We start from the raw sequence: 19,556 nt of genomic DNA, 5'->3' as shown, positions 1-19,556 counted from the left end.
ACTCTCCGGAGGATACATTTCGTTGGATCTTTAGTAAACAGCTGTAATACTTGGTAATGTGATTTATTGATACGCAGAAACTCTTACATAAGAAAGCAAATGGTGGAAATCTACCCCAGCCACATATGCCGAGCACATGCAGAATTGTCAAAGATGCCGAACGCACAGCCAGAAATTCTTAGATTTCTGCCAAGACAGAAGACAGCACCTTCCTGACTGTAACATGTGCTGAATTATGAGACCGCAAGTGTAGAATCCATGAGCTGGCACAGCTAGAACAACATGGACGAGTCTCGCCAGCTCAGCACATTTCTCCAAGGCTTGCCACAGACCAGCGACCTGTCACTGCAAAATACCTGCGCTCTGATAGTGCCGCATAGTGCGGCCAGCAAATCTGAAAAGTGGCCACCAGAGGAATAGCTCACAGCTTGTGTATGGATTTGTTGCCACCTTGTGGAAACTGCGTGAACTACATGCACTCTACAATACAAACAATACAAAAAAAAAACAACTAAAAAATATTGGATATATGATTAATGCGGCTGTTTTGTGCTTTAGAGAGGAACTTTCATTACTGAATTTGTAACTACCTACCATTAAAGAACATATACTGCAATTAATAGTATTTATTACTTTTTGTTACACAATGAGGAGATAGAGATATATTATATATATATATATATATATATATATATATATATATATATATATACTGCTCAAAAAAATAAAGGGAACACTCAAATACCACATCCTAGATCTGAATATCTGAATGAGTGAAATATTCTCAATGAATACTTTGTTCTGTACAAAGTTGAATGTGCTGACAACAAAATCACACAACAATCATCAATGGAAATCAAATTTATTAACCAATGGAGGTCTGGATTTGGAATGATACACAAAATCAAAGTGGAAAATAAAATTGCGGGCTGATCCATCTTCAGTGGAAATGCCTCAAAACAAGGAAAAGATGCTCAGTAGTGTGTGTGGCCTCCATGTGCCTGTATGACCTCCCTACAATGCCTGGGCATGCTCCTGATGAGGCAGCGGATGGTCTCCTCAGGGATCTCCTCCCAGACCTGGACTAAAGCATCCGCCAACTCCTGGACAGTCTGTGTTGCAACGTGATGTTGGTGGATGGTGCGAGACATGATGTCCCAGATGTGCTCAATCGGATTCAGGTCTGGGGAACGGGCGGGCCAGTCCATAGCTTCAATGCCTTCATCTTGCAAGAACTGCTGACACACTCCAGCCACATGAGGTCTGGCATTGTCCTGCATTAGGAGGAACCCAGGGCCAATCGTACCAGCATGTGGTCTCACAAGGGGTCTGAGGATCTCATCTCGGTACCTAATGGCAGTCAGGCTACCTCTCCCGAGCACATGGAGGGCTGTGCGGCCCTCCAAAGAAATGCCACCCCACACCATTACTGACCCACTGCCAAACCGGTCATGCTTAAGGATGTTGCAGGCAGCAGATCGCTCTCCACGGCGTCTCCAGACTGTCACGTCTCACATGTGCTCAGTGTGAACCTGCTTTCATCTGTGAAGAGCACAGGGCGCCAGTGGCGAATTTGCCAATCCTGGTGTTCATCCTGCACGGTGTTGGGCTGTGAGCACAACCCCCATCTGTGGACGTCGGGCACTCAGATCATTCTCATGGAGTCGGTTTCTAACCGTTTGTGCAGACACATGCACATTTGTGGCCTGCTGGAGGTCATTTTGCAGGGCTCTGGCAGTGCTCCTCCTGTTCCTCCTTGCACAAAGGCTGAGTTAGCGTTCCTGCTGCTGGGTTGTTGCCCTCCCACGGCCCCCTCCACATCTCCTGGTGTACTGGCCTGTCTCCTGGTAGCGCCTCCAGCCTCTGGACACTATGCTGACAGACACAGCAAACCTTCTTGCCACAGCTCGCATTGATGTGCCATCCTGGATGAGCTGCACTACCTGAGCCACTTGTGTGGGTTGTAGAGTCCGTCTCATGCTACCACGAGTGTGAAAGCACAACCAATATTCAAAAGTGACCAAAACATCAGCCAGAAAGCATTAGTACTGAGATGTGGTCTGTGGTCCCCACCTGCAGAACCGCTCCTTTATTGATGGTGTCTTGATAATTGCCAATAATTTCCATCTGTTTTCTATTCCATTTGCACATCAGCATGTGAAACTGATTGTCAAACAGTGCTGCTTCCTAAGTGGACAGTTTGATTTCACAGAAGTTTGATTTACTTGGAGTTATATTCTGTTTAAGTGTTCCCTTTATTTTTTTGAGCAGTGTATATATAAATTATATTTAAAAAATAATAAAAATTGCCTCTTGTCTTTGTGGTGCTCACCGTATAATTGCTATAGTAGCTTTATTCTGCAGGTCGGCTGTTACCTCCTGCACTTTTCATTGGCTGGATAAGGACAGCCTCATCATAAGTGAGTACACCCCCTTTGTAAAGTAAAACTGTAATCAACATATCACTGAACATAAGAACAATTCCCAATATTTTGACAAGACGGAGTATTACAGAACATTATTTTAACCCATAACATGGAAGTAAAGGTTAATAATATAACTTTCATTACAAAATTGTCAGCTTTACTCAAAGTAGTAGATTCAAAAATAAGTACATCCTGCATAAAAAACTTCTACATCAAGTATTTTGTATGACCTCCATGACTTTTGAGGACAACACCAAGTCCTCTAGGCCTGGAATGAAGAAGTTGGCGATATATTGTAACTAGTGATGAGCAAAGGTGTTATCTGAGCATGCTCAGGCACTAACCAAGAGAAGTCAGCGTGCTCGAATAATATATTCGAGTCCCTGTTGCTGTTCGACAGCAGCAACACATGCATGGATTACCTGTTTTTTAGACAATCCTTGCATGTGTTGCAGCTGTCGAACAGCTGCGGGGACTAGAACATATTACACGAGCATGCTCAGATAACACCTTATCCCAACATGTTCGCTCATCACTAATTGTATCATCTATCTATTTCCTGTCTTCCAGATCTTTTAGAGCCTGGATGCTGGATGGAGAGTGATGACAACTTGTCTCTTCAGAATTCCCCAGTGTTTGGTCGGGGTCAGATCAGGAGACACTCGGCCACTGAGTCACTTTCACCCTGTTCTTCTTCAGAAACAGAACATATGTGAGTTTTGGATCATTGACATGTTGGAAATGTGCTCACCTACCGAGGGTACGGAGTGACGGCGACATCTTGTCTTTCACTATAGAGCATCACATCTGTGAATTCATGATGATACCATCAATGACATGTAGCCTCCCGGACACAAGCTCATGCAGCCCCACATAAGGACACGGCCACCACCATGTTTCACTGTAGGCACCATGCATTTTTCTTTGGACTCTTCATCTTTGTGACACCATACAATTTTGAAGCCATCAGTTCCAGGAACAAGTCTCTTGGTCTCATCACTCCAGATTAAAAAGTTCCAGTAATCTCCGTTATTTTCCGCATGGGCCCTGGCACATTGTAGGTGGCTTTTTCATACATGAGCCTCAGGAGAGGCTTCCTTTATGGCCGACACCCAAGCAAACCATTCCTCTGCATCACAGGAAACACTCACCCTGGTTTGGTTTTCTACTTCTTTAGCTAAGTGTAATGAACTTGATAGTTGATCTTCTTCCAGCCTTCTCATTAGAAGACGCTCATGTTTAGGTGATACTTTCCGCGTCGGCCAGGACGACCCATCTTTGTTACATTTTTGTCTCACATTTGCTCCATATCTGACTGATAAGAAAAGCTTTACTGATCTTCCTGTTGCCGTCACCTTTCTTGTGTGAAGAAACAATATCCTTTCTCGGGTCTTATGACATTTCTCTTCCATGTGGTGCTATTGCTGGCAGAATGAAATGGGAAGGGTTTTCTTTACTAAATAACGGGCTTTTATAGTCCCCTATATGTTGGACACATGTAATAAATGATTAGATTTACCTTGTTAGTTAACATTTTATAGTCTAAACTTTAGCTCTCCTTCTAGGACTTTCATTGGAGTGTAATCATTTTTGAAACATCTATATGGAATAAACTTGTTAGGAAAATTACGTTTTTTGGGAGGGCATAATAAAAAACCTGGTCTGCGATCAATGGCCCACAAGTACAAGAGAAGTAAAACAAGTACAAGAACATCAAAAATGTGGGGCGGACTTTCTACCAACAAGAAACACTGTACTTACAGTACTGTGCAAAAGTTTTAGGCATATATGGAAAATTGCTGTAAAGTAAGAATTCATTAAAAAATAGAAGTGTTAATAAAAATAACTATCAAATTAATAAAATGCAAAGTAAATTAACAAAGAAAAAGAAATCTAAATCCCAGCAATATTTGGGATCAGGGAGGAGTCTCAAAATCTATACAACAAAGACCCCAAACAACCAGCCAATAGCACTAAGAGCAAGGACGCGGCCCCCACAGAGCCCTGATCTCACATCATCCCGTCTGTCTGGGATCACATGAAGAGACAGAAGGATCCGCACAAGTGACATCCACAGAAGATCTGGGGTCAGCTCTCCAAGATGTTTGGAACAATCTCCTACAGAGTTCCTGTGAGAAAATGTATCAGGAAGACGCGAAAGAGGCAAAAAGTGGCCACTAAACATTAATTTACGTTTCTCTTTCGCTCACTTTGCATTTTGTTAACTTTTTTAAAAAAATAGCAATACTTCTGTTCTTTAAACATTCTTACTGTGCAGCATTTATTCCACATCGACCTAATACTTTTGGCACAGTACTGTACATTACATCACTTACCAGAGCTGCACTCACTATTCTGCTGGTGCAGTCACTGTGTACACACATTACATTACTGATCCTCAGTTACATCCTGTATTATACCACAGAGCTGCACTCACTATTCTGCTGGTGCAGTCACTGTGTACACACATTACATTACTGATCCTCAGTTACATCCTGTATTATACCACAGAGCTGCACTCACTATTCTGCTGGTGCAGTCACTGTGTACATACATTACATTACTGATCCCGAGTTACATCCTGTATTATACCCCAGAGCTGCACTCACTATTCTGCTAGTGCAGTCACTGTGTACATACATTACATTACTGATCCCGAGTTACATCCTGTATTATACCCCAGAGCTGCACTCACTATTCTGCTAGTGCAGTCACTGTGTACATACAATACATTACTGATCCTGAGTTACATCCTGTATTATATCCCAGAGCTGCACTCACTATTCTGCTGGTGCAGTCACTGTGTACATACATTACATTACTGATCCTGTACTCATCTATGATGTGGTGATTGTTAAACAGGAGCAGCAAATTATTCTGACAAGATAATGCGCATTAATGACTGAACTGTAAAAAATAATTATCCTGCAATTCCCTAACTCCACCACCAGGTGGCATATGAAGCAGTCTCTGAACTGCATGGTGTCTGGTAATATAATGGAATAACAGCAATTAGATTAGCATCGGGCCATCAACTTAGAAAGGTAAGTAATGGCAAATAAATGATTGTATGTTTTATTAAAATAAATAAATAAATATTATATATATATATATATATATATATATATATATATATATATATACACTCTGAATTAACACATGTGGAATTATATACTTAACAAAAAAGTGAGAAACAACTGAAATTATGTCTTATATTCTAGGTTCTTCAAAGTAGCCACCTTTTGCTTTGATGACTGCTTTGCACACTCTTGGCATTCTCTTGATGAGCTTCAAGAGGTAGTCACCGGGAATGGTCTTCCAACAATCTTGAAGGAGTTCCCAGAGATGCTTAGCACTTGTTGACCCTGTTGCCTTCACTCTGCGGTCCAGCTCACCCCAAACCATCTCGATTGGGTTCAGGTCTGGTGACTGTAGAGGCCAGGTCATCTGGTGTAGCACCCCATCACTCTACTTCTTGGTCAAATAGCCCTTACACAGCCTGGAGGTGTGTTTGGGGTCATTGTCCTGTTGAAAAATAAAGGATGGTCCAACTAAACGCAAACCGGATGGAATAGCATGCCGCTGCAAGATGCTGTGGTAGCCATGCTGGTTCAGTATGCCTTCAATTTTGAATAAATCCCCAACAGTGTCACCAGCAAAGCACCCCCACACCATCACACCTCCTCCTCCATGCTTCACGGCGGGAACCAGGCATGTAGAGTCCATCTGGTCACCTTTTCTGCGTCGCACAAAAGCTACGTTCAAATTTGCGTTCTTGGGCGCAGCGTCATCAACGGATACCGACGCATGCGTCCCTATCTTTAACATGGGGGGGCGCATGGACATGCGCCGGTATACGTTGTAATGCGTTTTACGACGCATGCATCATATTGACGCACAAGATAGGGCGCAGAGGACGCTACTTGTAGCGTTTTCCCTGAGCAGAAATTCCTGATCTTTACTATCTTATGACAACACATGCGTCGCAAAACGCTGCGTTGTGTACATGCGTTGTTGGCTGCGTCGCCGACGCTGCGCCCAACAACGCAAATGTGAACGTAGCCAAAGACACAGTGGTTGGGACCAAAGATCTCAAATTTGGACTCATCAGACCAAAGCACAGATTTCCACTGGTCTAATGTCCATTCCTTGTGTTCTTTAGCCCAAACAAGTCTCTTCTGCTTGTTGCCTGTTCTTAGCAGCTATTTTACCATGAAGCCCTGCTGCACAAAGTCTCCTCTTAACAGTTGTTGTAGAGATGTGTCTGCTGCTAGAACTCTGTGTGGCATTGACCTGGTCTCTAATCTGAGCTGCTGTTAACCTGCGATTTCTGAGGCTGGTGACTCAGATAAACTTATCCTCAGAAGCAGAGATGACTCTTGGTCTTCCTTTCCTGAGGCGGTCCTCATGTGAGCCAGTTTCTTTGTAGCGCTAGATGGTTTTTGCCACTGCACTTGGGGACACTTTCAAAGTTTTCCCAATTTTTCGGACTGACTGACCTTCATTTCTTAAAGTAATGATGGCCACTTGCTTTTCTTTACTGAGCTGCTTTTTTCTTGCCATAATACAAATTCTAACAGTCTATTCAGTAGGACTATCAGCTGTGTATCCACCAGACTTCTGCACAACACAACCGATGGTCCCAACCCCATTTATAAGACAAGAAATCCCACTTATTAAACCTGACAGGGCACACCTGTGAAGTGAAAACCATTTCCGGTGACTACCTCTTGAAGCTCATCAAGAGAATGCCAAGAGTGTGCAAAGCAGTCATCAAAGCAAAAAGTGGCTACTGTGAAGAACCTAGAATATAAGACATAATTTCAGTTGTTTCACACTTTTTGTTAAGTATATAATTCCACATGTGTTAATTCATAGTTTTGATTCCTTCAGTGTGAATGTACAATTTTCATAGTCATGAAAATACAGAAAAATCTTTAAATGAGAAGGTGTGTCCAAACTTTTGGTCTGTACTGTAATATATCTACTATATAATTGTCTAAGGGGTACTTCCGTCTTTCTGTCTGTCTGTCACGGATATTCATTGGTCGCGGCCTCTATCTGTCATGGAATCCAAGTCGCTGATTGGTCTGGCCAGCTGCCTGTCATGGCTGCCGCGACCAATCAGCGATGGCCACAGTCTGATTAGTCCCTCCCTACTCCCCGCAGTTACCGCTCACACAGGGTTAATGCCAGCGGTAACAGACCGCATTATGCCACGGGTAACTCACTCCGTTACCGCCGCTATTAACCCTGTGTGACCAAGTTTTTACTATTGATGCTGCGTCAATAGTAAAAACATCTAATGTTAAAAATAATAAAAAAAATTAAAAATCATTATATACTCACCTTCCGCCGCCTTTCCCGCTCCTCGCGACGCTCCGGTGACCGCTCCATACATGTGGCAGGTTACGGTGGCAAGGATGGTATGCGAGAAGGACCTGTCATTACGTCACGGTCATGTGACCGCGACGTCATCACACCCTGGGACCGGAAGCTGCTGCCTGCACCGCACACAGGCGACAGAACTACAAGGGGCCCTCGGAAGGTGAGTATATGTTTATTTTTTAACCTGTGACATACGTGGCTGGGCAATATACTACGTGGCTGGGCAGTATACTACGTGGCTGGGCAGTATACTACGTGGCTGGGCAGTATACTACATGGGAGACTGTGTGTGCAGGACTGAGGAGCAGGAGCATCGGGTTGGCAGACTATAATGGTGCTGGCAGTCATCACGTGCTCTGTTGTGCAGAGTTTTCTAGTAAACGCCTGACTCCCATTTTGCAGTGTGTTTGGAAGAAAGCCCCGATGGGACCCTGAATGTGGGCAGGACGCAGTGTAAGGAGCCTTAGAGGGGTCACGGCAGGGACGGCCCCACACTGCAGCTTATACATATATAACAGGCAAATAATCAGCTCATTGTATAAAGAGAATCTCCTTCCAGAACTTCCGGCCCCTTCCTCCTTGGATATGTCCTTACAACCTTTCACACTTTCCTTCAGGGATGTGTGAAGGCAGCGAGAAGCCCCCGCATGGCTGCTCTCAGGAGGCCACAGTCTGCAGGCACTGGACTCAGGGCTCCTCTCACCTTCTCTTCTCAGGACAATCATTCTTCAAGATCCCCCAAAACAGTCCTGCGTCTGTCAGCATTAAAGCCTCCTGAGACCACTCATGTGGGGGGCTTATCATCTATGGGGGCTCACTCACAAACTAAGAACCCCGCCATGAATAAGGGACAGGATCCCACCCTGCTCCAAGGACAACTTCTCCCATCATCCCGGAGCAATGAGGTGATGACGACGACGCCTTCTCCAGCAGGATGGAGACCAGGTCACAAGGCAAAAGTGAGAACTTCAGGCATTTATAAATAATAACTTACAATTACCAGAAAAAAATCCAATGAAAAAAAATAAATACTGAAGTGGCCAAATGTAAAAACCAAAACCAGACATGAGTCACATACACTTCAGATCTAGGCTTTCACATGTAGCACTTACACCCATTTTCCTCTATGTGCTTGTTCACATACACACGTTTTTTGTACACCGGGTGTAAGCAAAAAATAAAAACAGCCATGTCCTTCTTACATCAATATCATCAAAAAATGGATAGCACATAAATCCCCCGAGGGCTGCACTTCATGGTCTCATGCAGCAGGTTCTGCCTCACATATTCAACCATTGTTCCCCCAAGTGGTTTCTTCAGCAGCTTCACTCCCCAACCGCCAGCACTATACTACTATAATACTGCTCCTATGTACAAGAATATAACTACTATAACACTGCCCCCTATGTACAAGAATATAACTACTATAATACTGCTCCTATGTACAAGAATATAACTACTATAATACTGCTCCTATGTACAAGAATATAACTACTATAATACTGCTCCTATGTACAGGAATATAACTACTATAATACTGCCCCTATGTACAGGAATATAACTACTATAATACTGCCCCTATGTACAGGAATATAACTACTATAATATTGCTCCTATGTACAAGAATATAACTACTATAATACTGCTCCTATGTACAAGAATATAACTACTATAATACTGCTCCTATGTACAAGAATATAACTACTATAATACTGCTCCTATGTACAAGAATATAACTACTATAATACTGCCCCCTATGTACAAGAATATAACTACTATAATACTGCCCCTATGTACAAGAATATAACTACTACAATACTGCCCCTATGTACAAGAATATAACTACTGTAATACTGCTCCTATGTACAAGAATATAACTACTACAATACTGCCCCTATGTACAAGAATATAACTGCTGTAATACTGCCTCCTATGTACAAGAATATAACTACTGTAATACTGCTCCTATGTACAAGAATATAACTACTATAATACTGGTCCTATGTGCAAGAATATAACTACTATAATACTGCCCCTATGTACAAGAATATAACTACTATAATACTGCTCCTATGTACAAGAATATAACTACTATAATACTGCCCCTATGTACAAGAATATAACTACTATAATACTGTCCTCTATGTACAAGAATATAACTACTATAATACTGTCCTCTATGTACAAGAATATAACTACTATAATACTGCCCCCTATGTACAAGAATATAACTACTATAATACTGCCCCTATGTACAAGAATATAACTACTATAATACTGCCCCCTATGTACAAGAATATAACTACTATAATACTGCTCCTATCTACAAGAATATAAGTAGTATAATACTGCCCCTATGTACAAGAATATAACTACTACAATACTGCCCCTATGTACAAGAATATAACTACTATAATACTGCCTCCTATGTACAAGAATATAACTGCTGTAATACAGCTCCTATGTACAAGAATATAACTACTATAATACTGGTCCTATGTGCAAGAATATAACTACTATAATACTGCCCCTATGTACAAGAATATAACTACTATAATACTGCCTCCTATGTACAAGAATATAACTGCTGTAATACTGCCTCCTATGTACAAGAATATAACTACTGTAATACAGCTCCTATGTACAAGAATATAACTACTATAATACTGGTCCTATGTGCAAGAATATAACTACTACAATACTGCCCCTATGTACAAGAATATAACTACTATAATACTGCCTCCTATGTACAAGAATATAACTGCTGTAATACTGCCTCCTATGTACAAGAATATAACTACTGTAATACAGCTCCTATGTACAAGAATATAACTACTATAATACTGGTCCTATGTGCAAGAATATAACTACTATAATACTGCCCCTATGTACAAGAATATAACTAGTATAATACTGCTCCTATGTACAAGTATATAACTACTATAATACTGCTCCTATGTACAAGAACATAACTACTATAGTACTGCCCATATGTACAAGAATATAACTAGTATAATACTGCTCCTATGTACAAGTATATAACTACTATAATACTGCTCCTATGTACAAGAACATAACTACTATAGTACTGCCCATATGTACAAGAATATAACTAGTATAATACTGCCCCTATGTACAAGAATATAACTACTATAATACTGCTCCTATGTACAAGAACATAACTACTATAGTACTGCCCATATGTACAAGAATATAACTAGTATAATACTGCCCCTATGTACAAGAATATAACTACTATAATACTGCTCCTATGTACAAGAATATAACTACTATAATACTGCTCCTATGTACAAGAATATAACTACTATAATACTGCTCCTATGTACAAGAATATAACTACTATAATACTGCTCCTATGTACAAGAATATAACTACTATAATACTGCTCCTATGTACAAGAATATAACTACTATAATACTGCCCCTATGTACAAGAATATAACTACTATAATACTGCCCCCTATGTACAAGAATATAACTACTATAATACTGCTCCTATATAGAAGAATATAACTACTATAATACTGCTCCTATATACAAGAATATAACTACTATAATACTGCCGCTATGTACAAGAATATAACTACTATAATACTGCTCCTATATAGAAGAATATAACTATTATAGCACTGCTCCTATGTACAAGAATATAACTACTATAATACTGCCCCTATGTACAAGAATATAACTACTATAATACTGCCCCCTATGTACAAGAATATAACTACTATAATACTGCTCCTTATGTACAAGAATATAACTACTATAATACTGCTCCCTATGTACAGGAATATAACTAATATAATACTGCCGGTATGTACTGTGCATTTCTCTCCAGCCCGGACAGTGTCTTGTTAGTGCAGCACTGACAAGTCTCCCATGTAATCGGCTTAGGGCGACAATGTCGGATGAACCCGCAGCTTCTCACTTCCTCAGTAAATCTGATTTTCAGACTAAACCACATATAAGTTTATGGGTTGAATGTTCAGCAGCCGCCGCCATCCCAATCCGGATGGTAAAGCAGCTTTCTGGGGTTGCTGGCAGGGCACCCGGTGATGGCATCCGGATAGTAATAAACTGCCCCATGTGGTAAGAAAGGTAAAATATCAGAACTACAACTCACATCCGGTCTGTAGAAGGTCGAGGGCGACGCCGGTGGCGATGTCCATTCCTGTGTCGATATAAGGCTGGCAGTTCTTCAGGGAGGACAGCAGGCTCTCTACGGCCGAGGGGGAGATCAGTGATGCCCCGTGGGCGGCCATGTCTGTGGGTCACCTAATAACCGATACAAGGTAGATAAGAATATATGTATTGTGCTCCCATCTCTCCCAGTAATCACACCAGCGCTCCCATCTCCCCCAGTAATCACACCAGAGCTCCCATCTCCCCCCAGTAATCACACCAGAGCTCCCATCTCCCCCCAGTAATCACACCAGAGCTCCCATCTCCCCCCAGTAATCACACCAGAGCTCCCATCTCCCCCAGTAATCACACCAGCGCTCCCATCTCCCCCAGTAATCACACCAGCGCTCCCATCTCCCCCAGTAATCACACCAGAGCTCCCATCTCCCCCCAGTAATCACACCAGAGCTCCCATCTCCCCCCAGAGCTCCCATCTCCCCCAGTAATCACACCAGAGCTCTCATCTCCCCCCAGTAATCACACCAGAGCTCCCATCTCCCCCAGTAATCACACATCAGAGCTCCCATCTCCCCCCAGTTATCAAATCAGAGCTCCCATCTCCCCCCAGTAATCACACACCAGAGCTCCCATCTCCCCCAGTAATCACACACCAGAGCTCCCATCTCCCCCAGTTATCACATCAGAGCTCCCATCTCCCCCCAGTAATCACACACCAGAGCTCCCATCTCCCCCCAGTTATCACATCAGAGCTCCCATCTCCCCCAGTAATCACACACCAGAGCTCCCATCTCCCCCCAGTTATCACATCAGAGCTCCCATCTCCCCCAGTAATCACACACCAGAGCTCCCATCTCCCCCCAGTAATCACACACCAGAGCTCCCATCTCCCCCAGTAATCACACACCAGAGCTCCCATCTCCCCCCAGTAATCACACACCAGAGCTCCCATCTCCCCCCAGTAATCACACACCAGAGCTCCCATCTCCCCCCAGTAATCACACACCAGAGCTCCCATCTCCCCCCAGTAATCACACACCAGAGCTCCCATCTCCCCCAGTAATCACACACCAGAGCTCCCATCTCCCCCAGTTATCACATCAGAGCTCCCATCTCCCCCCAGTAATCACACCAGCGCTCCCATCTCCCCCCAGTAATCACATCAGAGCTCCCATCTCCCCCCAGTAATCACACACCAGAGCTCCCATCTCCCCCAGTAATCACACACCAGAGCTCCCATCTCCCCCAGTTATCACATCAGAGCTCCCATCTCCCCCCAGTAATCACACCAGCGCTCCCATCTCCCCCCAGTAATCACATCAGAGCTCCCATCTCCCCCCAGTAATCACACACCAGAGCTCCCATCTCCCCCAGTAATCACACACCAGAGCTCCCATCTCCCCCAGTAATCACACCAGAGCTCCCATCTCCCCCCAGTTATCACACCAGAGCTCCCATCTCCCCCCAGTTATCACATCAGAGCTCCCATCTCCCCCCAGTAATCACACACCAGAGCTCCCATCTCCCCCAGTAATCACACCAGAGCTCCCATCTCCCCCAGTAATCACACATCAGAGCAGGGTGGATAAAAATCAATGTTTTTTTAAAAAAATCAAAAAAAATCGGATTTTTTTGATTTAAATCGGATTTTTTTCAATAAACTGCTTTTTGAGGAAAATATTTTACCATCCAAAGGTTCTTCCATCATGAGATAAAGCTGAGTTGTTTAACTCAGTAGAATAAAGGCTGTATATGTGTAACATTCACAATGCCATGCTCTTCCAGAGGTTTCTGTAGGATGCTGACTATCCAACAAGTTTGGGCATGTCATCTGAATGGAAAAAGAAACTAAACCAAAAGTGAAACCAAGCTAGAAGTGTGGAATTAAAGGGGCAGTATGAACAAAATGTGGAGGCTATTAATAGTTTATACAATTAAGACATGCTGCTTTTAAACACCTACCTAATGCCATATAGTAAAACAAAAAAGATTTTTACTTACTTTGGGGTCCCCCCCTCACCCTGGCGTTAGATCGTTGCCCCTAGTTTCGTCCGTGTAACTATGGGCGCACATGCGCACTGCTCTCACTTCTCATTTTAATCGTGATTTATATTAAAAAAAACCTTTTGATTTAAATCGTGATTTAAATCATGATTTAAATCGGCGTGATTTAAATCAATCCACCCTGCATCAGAGCCCCCATCTCCCCCAGTAATCACACCAGAGCTCCCATCTCCCCCCAGTAATCACACCAGAGCTCCCATCTCCCCCAGTAATCACACCAGAGCTCCCATCTCCCCCAGTAATCACACCAGAGCTCCCATCTCCCCCCTCAGTAATCACACCAGAGCTCCCATCTCCCCCCTCAGTAATCACACCAGAGCTCCCATCTCCCCCCTCAGTAATCACACCAGAGCTCCCATCTCCCCCCAGTAATCACACCAGAGCTCCCATCTCCCCCCAGTAATCACACACCAGAGCTCCCATCTCCCCCCTCAGTAATCACACCAGAGCTCCCATCTCCCCCCTCAGTAATCACACCAGAGCTCCCATCTCCCCCCAGTAATCACACCAGAGCTCCCATCTCCCCCCAGTAATCACACCAGAGCTCCCATCTCCCCCCTCAGTAATCACACCAGAGCTCCCATCTCCCCCCTCAGTAATCACACCAGAGCTCCCATCTCCCCCCTCAGTAATCACACCAGAGCTCCCATCTCCCCCCTCAGTAATCACACCAGAGCTCCCATCTCCCCCCAGTAATCACACCAGAGCTCCCATCTCCCCCCAGTAATCACACACCAGAGCTCCCATCTCCCCCCATTATTCACACCAGTGCTCCCATCTCCCCCCAGTAATCACACCAGTGCTCCCATCTCCCCCCAGTAATCACACCAGTGCTCCCATCTCCCCCCAGTAATCACACCAGTGCTCCCATCTCCCCCAGTTATCACATCAGAGCTCCCATCTCCCCCAGTAATCACACCAGAGCTCCCATCTCCCCCCATTATTCACACCAGAGCTCCCATCTCCCCCCTCAGTAATCACACAGCTCTCTACTATTAGAACATGCTGACATAACTTGGATGAAAAGAAAGTTGGGTGAAAATCCCGCAGGAGCTGTCACTCATGGACAGGCGAAGCTGCTGGGACTTGTAGTGCTCCAGTACCTGCCTGTCACGGCAACACTTCGGCCTCGCGCGCTGCTTTTTCTTTCCTCCAGGCCACGCCCCCTGTGCAGGGCTGGTTGTTGCTATGGATATGGAGCGCGACCTGACGTGACGTCACCAGTGAGCGCCGCAGTCACCTGACAGACGGGAGGCAGGTCACGTGACGGGGGAGATGTCAGCGGTTTCCGTCTTCGCCCCGGAATGAGGGGTCTGCGGTGAGAGCGGCGCCCGGAGGAGAGAGGCCGGGAGCGGGGCTGGTACGGAGGAAGGACAGGGGACGTGCCCGCTGCATGCACTGGCTGCTGGGAGACTGTGAGCATGCTGGGCCTTGTGGTCTGCACCCGAGGCTGTTACTCTTCCTCATTAGCGCTACTACTTATTTCCTGACCCTCCAAGATAGTTTAGCGCCCCAGCTGCTGCAGAACATCATAATGCTCATCCTGAGGTTCAATTAAAGGGGTTTTCCGCCTTTGAGGGCTTTTTCTTTTACTTACCTGTCTGGCACTGGGGTCTACAGCTCACTATAACTATTGGCTTTCCTAGCGATGTTCTCCTGTCACCGAGCTGCCTATTGCTGGCTGCAGAGTGAGGTGACTGAGGGGCCGTCAGTGAGCTCGTCCTGACCATCCAGTGTCTGAGTGCCTCACAGACCACAAGAAGGATGAATGTGCTGGAGAACAGACGTCCTGTAAATGCCGAACCGCGCAGCGTCATTGAACCCAAATGCAGAAATACAGATGTTTCATGTCATTATTCTCAAAGGTCGGCCGCCCCATCCAGAGTTTCCCACTGACGAGTCTGTACGTACGATCTCTCCCGACGTCCTCTCCTGATCTCTCCCGACGTCCTCTCCTGATCTCTCCCGACGTCCTCTCCTGATCTCTCCCGACGTCCTCTCCTGATCTCTCCCGACGTCCTCTCCTGATCTCTCCCGACGTCCTCTCCTGATCTCTCCCGACGTCCTCTCCTGATCTCTCCCGACGTCCTCTCCTGATCTCTCCCGACGTCCTCTCCTGATCTCTCCCGACGTCCTCTCCTGATCTCTCCCGACGTCCTCTCCTGATCTCTCCCGACGTCCTCTCCTGATCTCTCCCGACGTCCTCTCCTGATCTCTCCCGACGTCCTCTCCTGATCTCTCCCGACGTCCTCTCCTGATCTCTCCCGACGTCCTCTCCTTATCTCTCCCGACGTCCTCTCCTGATCTCTCCCGACGTCCTCTCCTGATCTCTCCCGACGTCCTCTCCTGATCTCTCCCGACGTCCTCTCCTGATCTCTCCCGACGTCCTCTCCTGATCTCTCCCGACGTCCTCTCCTGATCTCTCCCGACGTCCTCTCCTGATCTCTCCCGACGTCCTCTCCTGATCTCTCCCGACGTCCTCTCCTGATCTCTCCCGACGTCCTCTCCTGATCTCTCCCGACGTCCTCTCCTGATCTCTCCCGACGTCCTCTCCTGATCTCTCCCGACGTCCTCTCCTGATCTCTCCCGACGTCCTCTCCTGATCTCTCCCGACGTCCTCTCCTGATCTCTCCCGACGTCCTCTCCTGATCTCTCCCGACGTCCTCTCCTGATCTCTCCCGACGTCCTCTCCTGATCTCTCCCGACGTCCTCTCCTGATCTCTCCCGACGTCCTCTCCTGATCTCTCCCGACGTCCTCTCCTGATCTCTCCCGACGTCCTCTCCTGATCTCTCCCGACGTCCTCTCCTGATCTCTCCCGACGTCCTCTCCTGATCTCTCCCGACGTCCTCTCCTGACCTGCTCTCCTGATCTCTCCCGACCTGCTCTCCCGATATCCTCTCCCGATATCCTCTCTTAACCTGCTCTCCTGATCTCTCTTAACCTGCTCTCCTGATCTCTCTTAACCTGCTCTCCTGATCTCTCTTAACCTGCTCTCCTAATCTCTCTTAACCTGCTCTCCTAATCTCTCTTAACCTGCTCTCCTGATCTCTCTTAACCTGCTCTCCTGATCTCTCTTAACCTGCTCTCCTGATCTCTCTTAACCTGCTCTCCTAATCTCTCTTAACCTGCTCTCCTGATCTCTCTTAACCTGCTCTCCTAATCTCTCTTAACCTGCTCTCCTGATCTCTCTTAACCTGCTCTCCTGATCTCTCTTAACCTGCTCTCCTGATCTCTCTTAACCTGCTCTCCTGATCTCTCCCAACCTCCTCTCCCGATTTCCTCTCCCGACCTCCTCTCCCGATCCTGTCTCCTGACCTCCTCTCCCGACCTCCTCTCATCTCCCGACCAGGGCTGTGGAGTCGGAGTTAGTTTTGGTTGGAGTCGGTAGAAATGTACCGACTCCGACTTTAAAAAAAATGTATTAATATTTCATAATTGAGCTTTCATATGAATTTTATAAATGTTACTCAAATATATATGTTCTATCAAACTATGAACAACAGTGATAAGCAGTTCTGCTGGAGATAGACGTTTCTTACTTCTTGTGTGTCACTGTTCTCCACTGCCCTTACCTAATCTTATACTTGGTTAACCTCATGCTGCCCCAACCCCCCTACTTACAATGTATGAAACTGAAAGTGAAAATGTGTTGCAAATTCTTAGTAGTAAAGCTCCTCCTCTAGACTAGATGTTTACTAGGTGTGCCTCTTCCAAGCATCTCACAGCTGCTACTCAGAAGAGGAAGACTGTAAGAAGTATTATCCTTTCAACAAACTTTGCATCAGTTAACTGTGAGTACATGAGGAATAACAGTATTACTGACCACTATATCAGTTGTACGACCTGGCAATAATTTTGTACAATTGTTTTTAGGAAAAACAATTGTCATTTGGACTGTGAATGCAGAATTAAAAACCTGAGAATGTCAAAGAAGCGTCACATTAAATCAGCTGTATTTGAACATTTCTCCATCACTCAAGATAGAAAACATTATGTCTGTCAGTGTATGACAAATGATCCAGACGAAAACAAATGCTGTGAAGCCAAGATCAGTGCATATTCAGGCAAAGATAAAAATGCTCCTACCAGAGCTTCTAATCTAAAGAGACATTTACAGCGCTTTCATCCAGAAGTACTGAAAGCAGTGGATGAGAAAGACTGCATCCAAACCAATGAACCAGTGCCCAGCTCTTCCAGCCAAACAAAGGAGCAGAGAACTTTGCAGCTATCAGTTGCCAGATATTTTGTCAGTGACAAAGTTATTGTGACAATGACAGTAGATACATTTAAAAAACAGATCATAGAGCTTGTTGTAAAGGATAGTGTGCCTATTTCATTATTTTCACGACCAGCTTTTATGTGTCTGAATGGGGAAATGGCCCTCAAGCTTGGTGTTTCTCTGGAGAGAGAGAGTATTAGAAAATTAGTAATCGAAGAAGCTTTTAAACAAAAGGAAGAACTTAAAAAAAACTCTCAACGGACGCTTTCTGTTTCTTAAAATGGATGCCTGCACACGTCACAGAGTGAACTATTTTGCCATCAATGTCCGATTTGTTTGTGACAAAAATGAAATAGTTACCAAGACTTTGGCAGTAAAAGACACCAAAGCTCATCACACCAGTGAGTTTTTCCAGGTCTTGGTGGAAAAGGTTCTGCAAGACTATGAACTTAAAAAAGAGCAAGTTCTTCCTGTCGTAACTGACAATGCTTCAAATATGATAAGTACTATTAAGCTAATGAATGAGAGTAATGATGGTGACCAGCAGCTAGAAGAACATTCTGGGTCCACAGACACAAATGTTTGAAATAGAGGAACACAGTATTGTAACTGAGGAGCAAACTGAAGTTGCTTCAGATGAACAGCAACATGATAGTTTAGATGATCTTGTTGAAACTGTGTCAATACGTTCTTTCATTCATCACATGCGCTGTGTTGTGCATACCCTATAGCTGGCTATAAGAGACAGTCTGCAAGAAGGACATGCTGCTGCACTGATTGGCAAGGTGAGAAAATTGGCTACTGTTGCCAGAACACCTAAAGTTGACTCAATTTTGAAGAGACGTGCTGGAAAAGGGGCAATTATTGATCAAGCCACACGATGGGGCAGTACTTACTTAATGATTCAGCGCTTGGTTGAACTGAAAACCTTTCTTGTAGACATGGCTAACCCTCAACTGACGCTAAATGAAAGTCAGTGGAATCAGGTGACTGAGCTGGAAAAATTGCTAGAGCACCCATTTACAGTGACTAAAAAATGACAAGCAGAGGACTTAACTCCAGGTATTTTCTTAAAGGAGTGGAAGAACCTGATGTTTCGCCTGTCCCAAAGAGGAGGGTTAATTGCAAGTGGCATTGCTGCATCAATGAAACGGAGAGAGGAGCTACTATTACAAAATAACATTCTTTTGGCAGCTGTTTATGTAGACCCAATGCATCGGATTCTTCTAGATGATCAACAGCTAACTAAAGGAAAAGAAGCTGTTTGAAATAGCAGTAAGGATGAAAGGGTTGCAGAA

The 19,556-nt window shown here is 44.6% G+C and overlaps 2 protein-coding genes across 5 annotated transcripts in view; one reads left to right on the top strand and one right to left on the bottom strand.

Moving 5' to 3' along the window:
• Positions 1–15,278, bottom strand: part of NSMCE2 (NSE2 SUMO ligase component of SMC5/6 complex) — a 184,903-nt gene extending 169,625 nt beyond the window's left edge. The window contains exons 1-2 of one of the 2 annotated variants that reach the window (XM_077271215.1): positions 15,142–15,278; positions 11,958–12,109 (exon numbers count right to left, since the gene is read on the bottom strand). In XM_077271215.1, the coding sequence (XP_077127330.1) occupies positions 11,958–12,096 (139 nt within the window). In that variant the 5' untranslated portion in view covers positions 12,097–12,109; positions 15,142–15,278. The remainder of the gene's footprint in view (positions 1–11,957; positions 12,110–15,141) is intronic. The other variant, XM_077271216.1, reaches the window with a different exon arrangement.
• Positions 15,247–19,556, top strand: part of WASHC5 (WASH complex subunit 5) — a 66,518-nt gene continuing 62,208 nt past the window's right edge. Inside the window, exon 1 of one of the 3 annotated variants that reach the window (XM_077271213.1) lies at positions 15,247–15,356. The gene's annotated coding sequence lies outside the window, so the exon portion shown is untranslated. Of the gene's footprint in view, positions 15,454–19,556 lie in introns of all 3 variants that reach the window. The other 2 variants (XM_077271214.1, XM_077271212.1) reach the window with 2 other exon arrangements.

Source organism: Ranitomeya variabilis, chromosome 6, assembly GCF_051348905.1.
Source record: "Ranitomeya variabilis isolate aRanVar5 chromosome 6, aRanVar5.hap1, whole genome shotgun sequence".
In the NCBI taxonomy this organism is placed as follows: Eukaryota; Metazoa; Chordata; class Amphibia; order Anura; family Dendrobatidae; genus Ranitomeya; species Ranitomeya variabilis.
The sequence above is the reverse complement of the archived record's forward strand: the minus strand, read 5'-3'. Positions and strand labels throughout refer to the sequence as shown.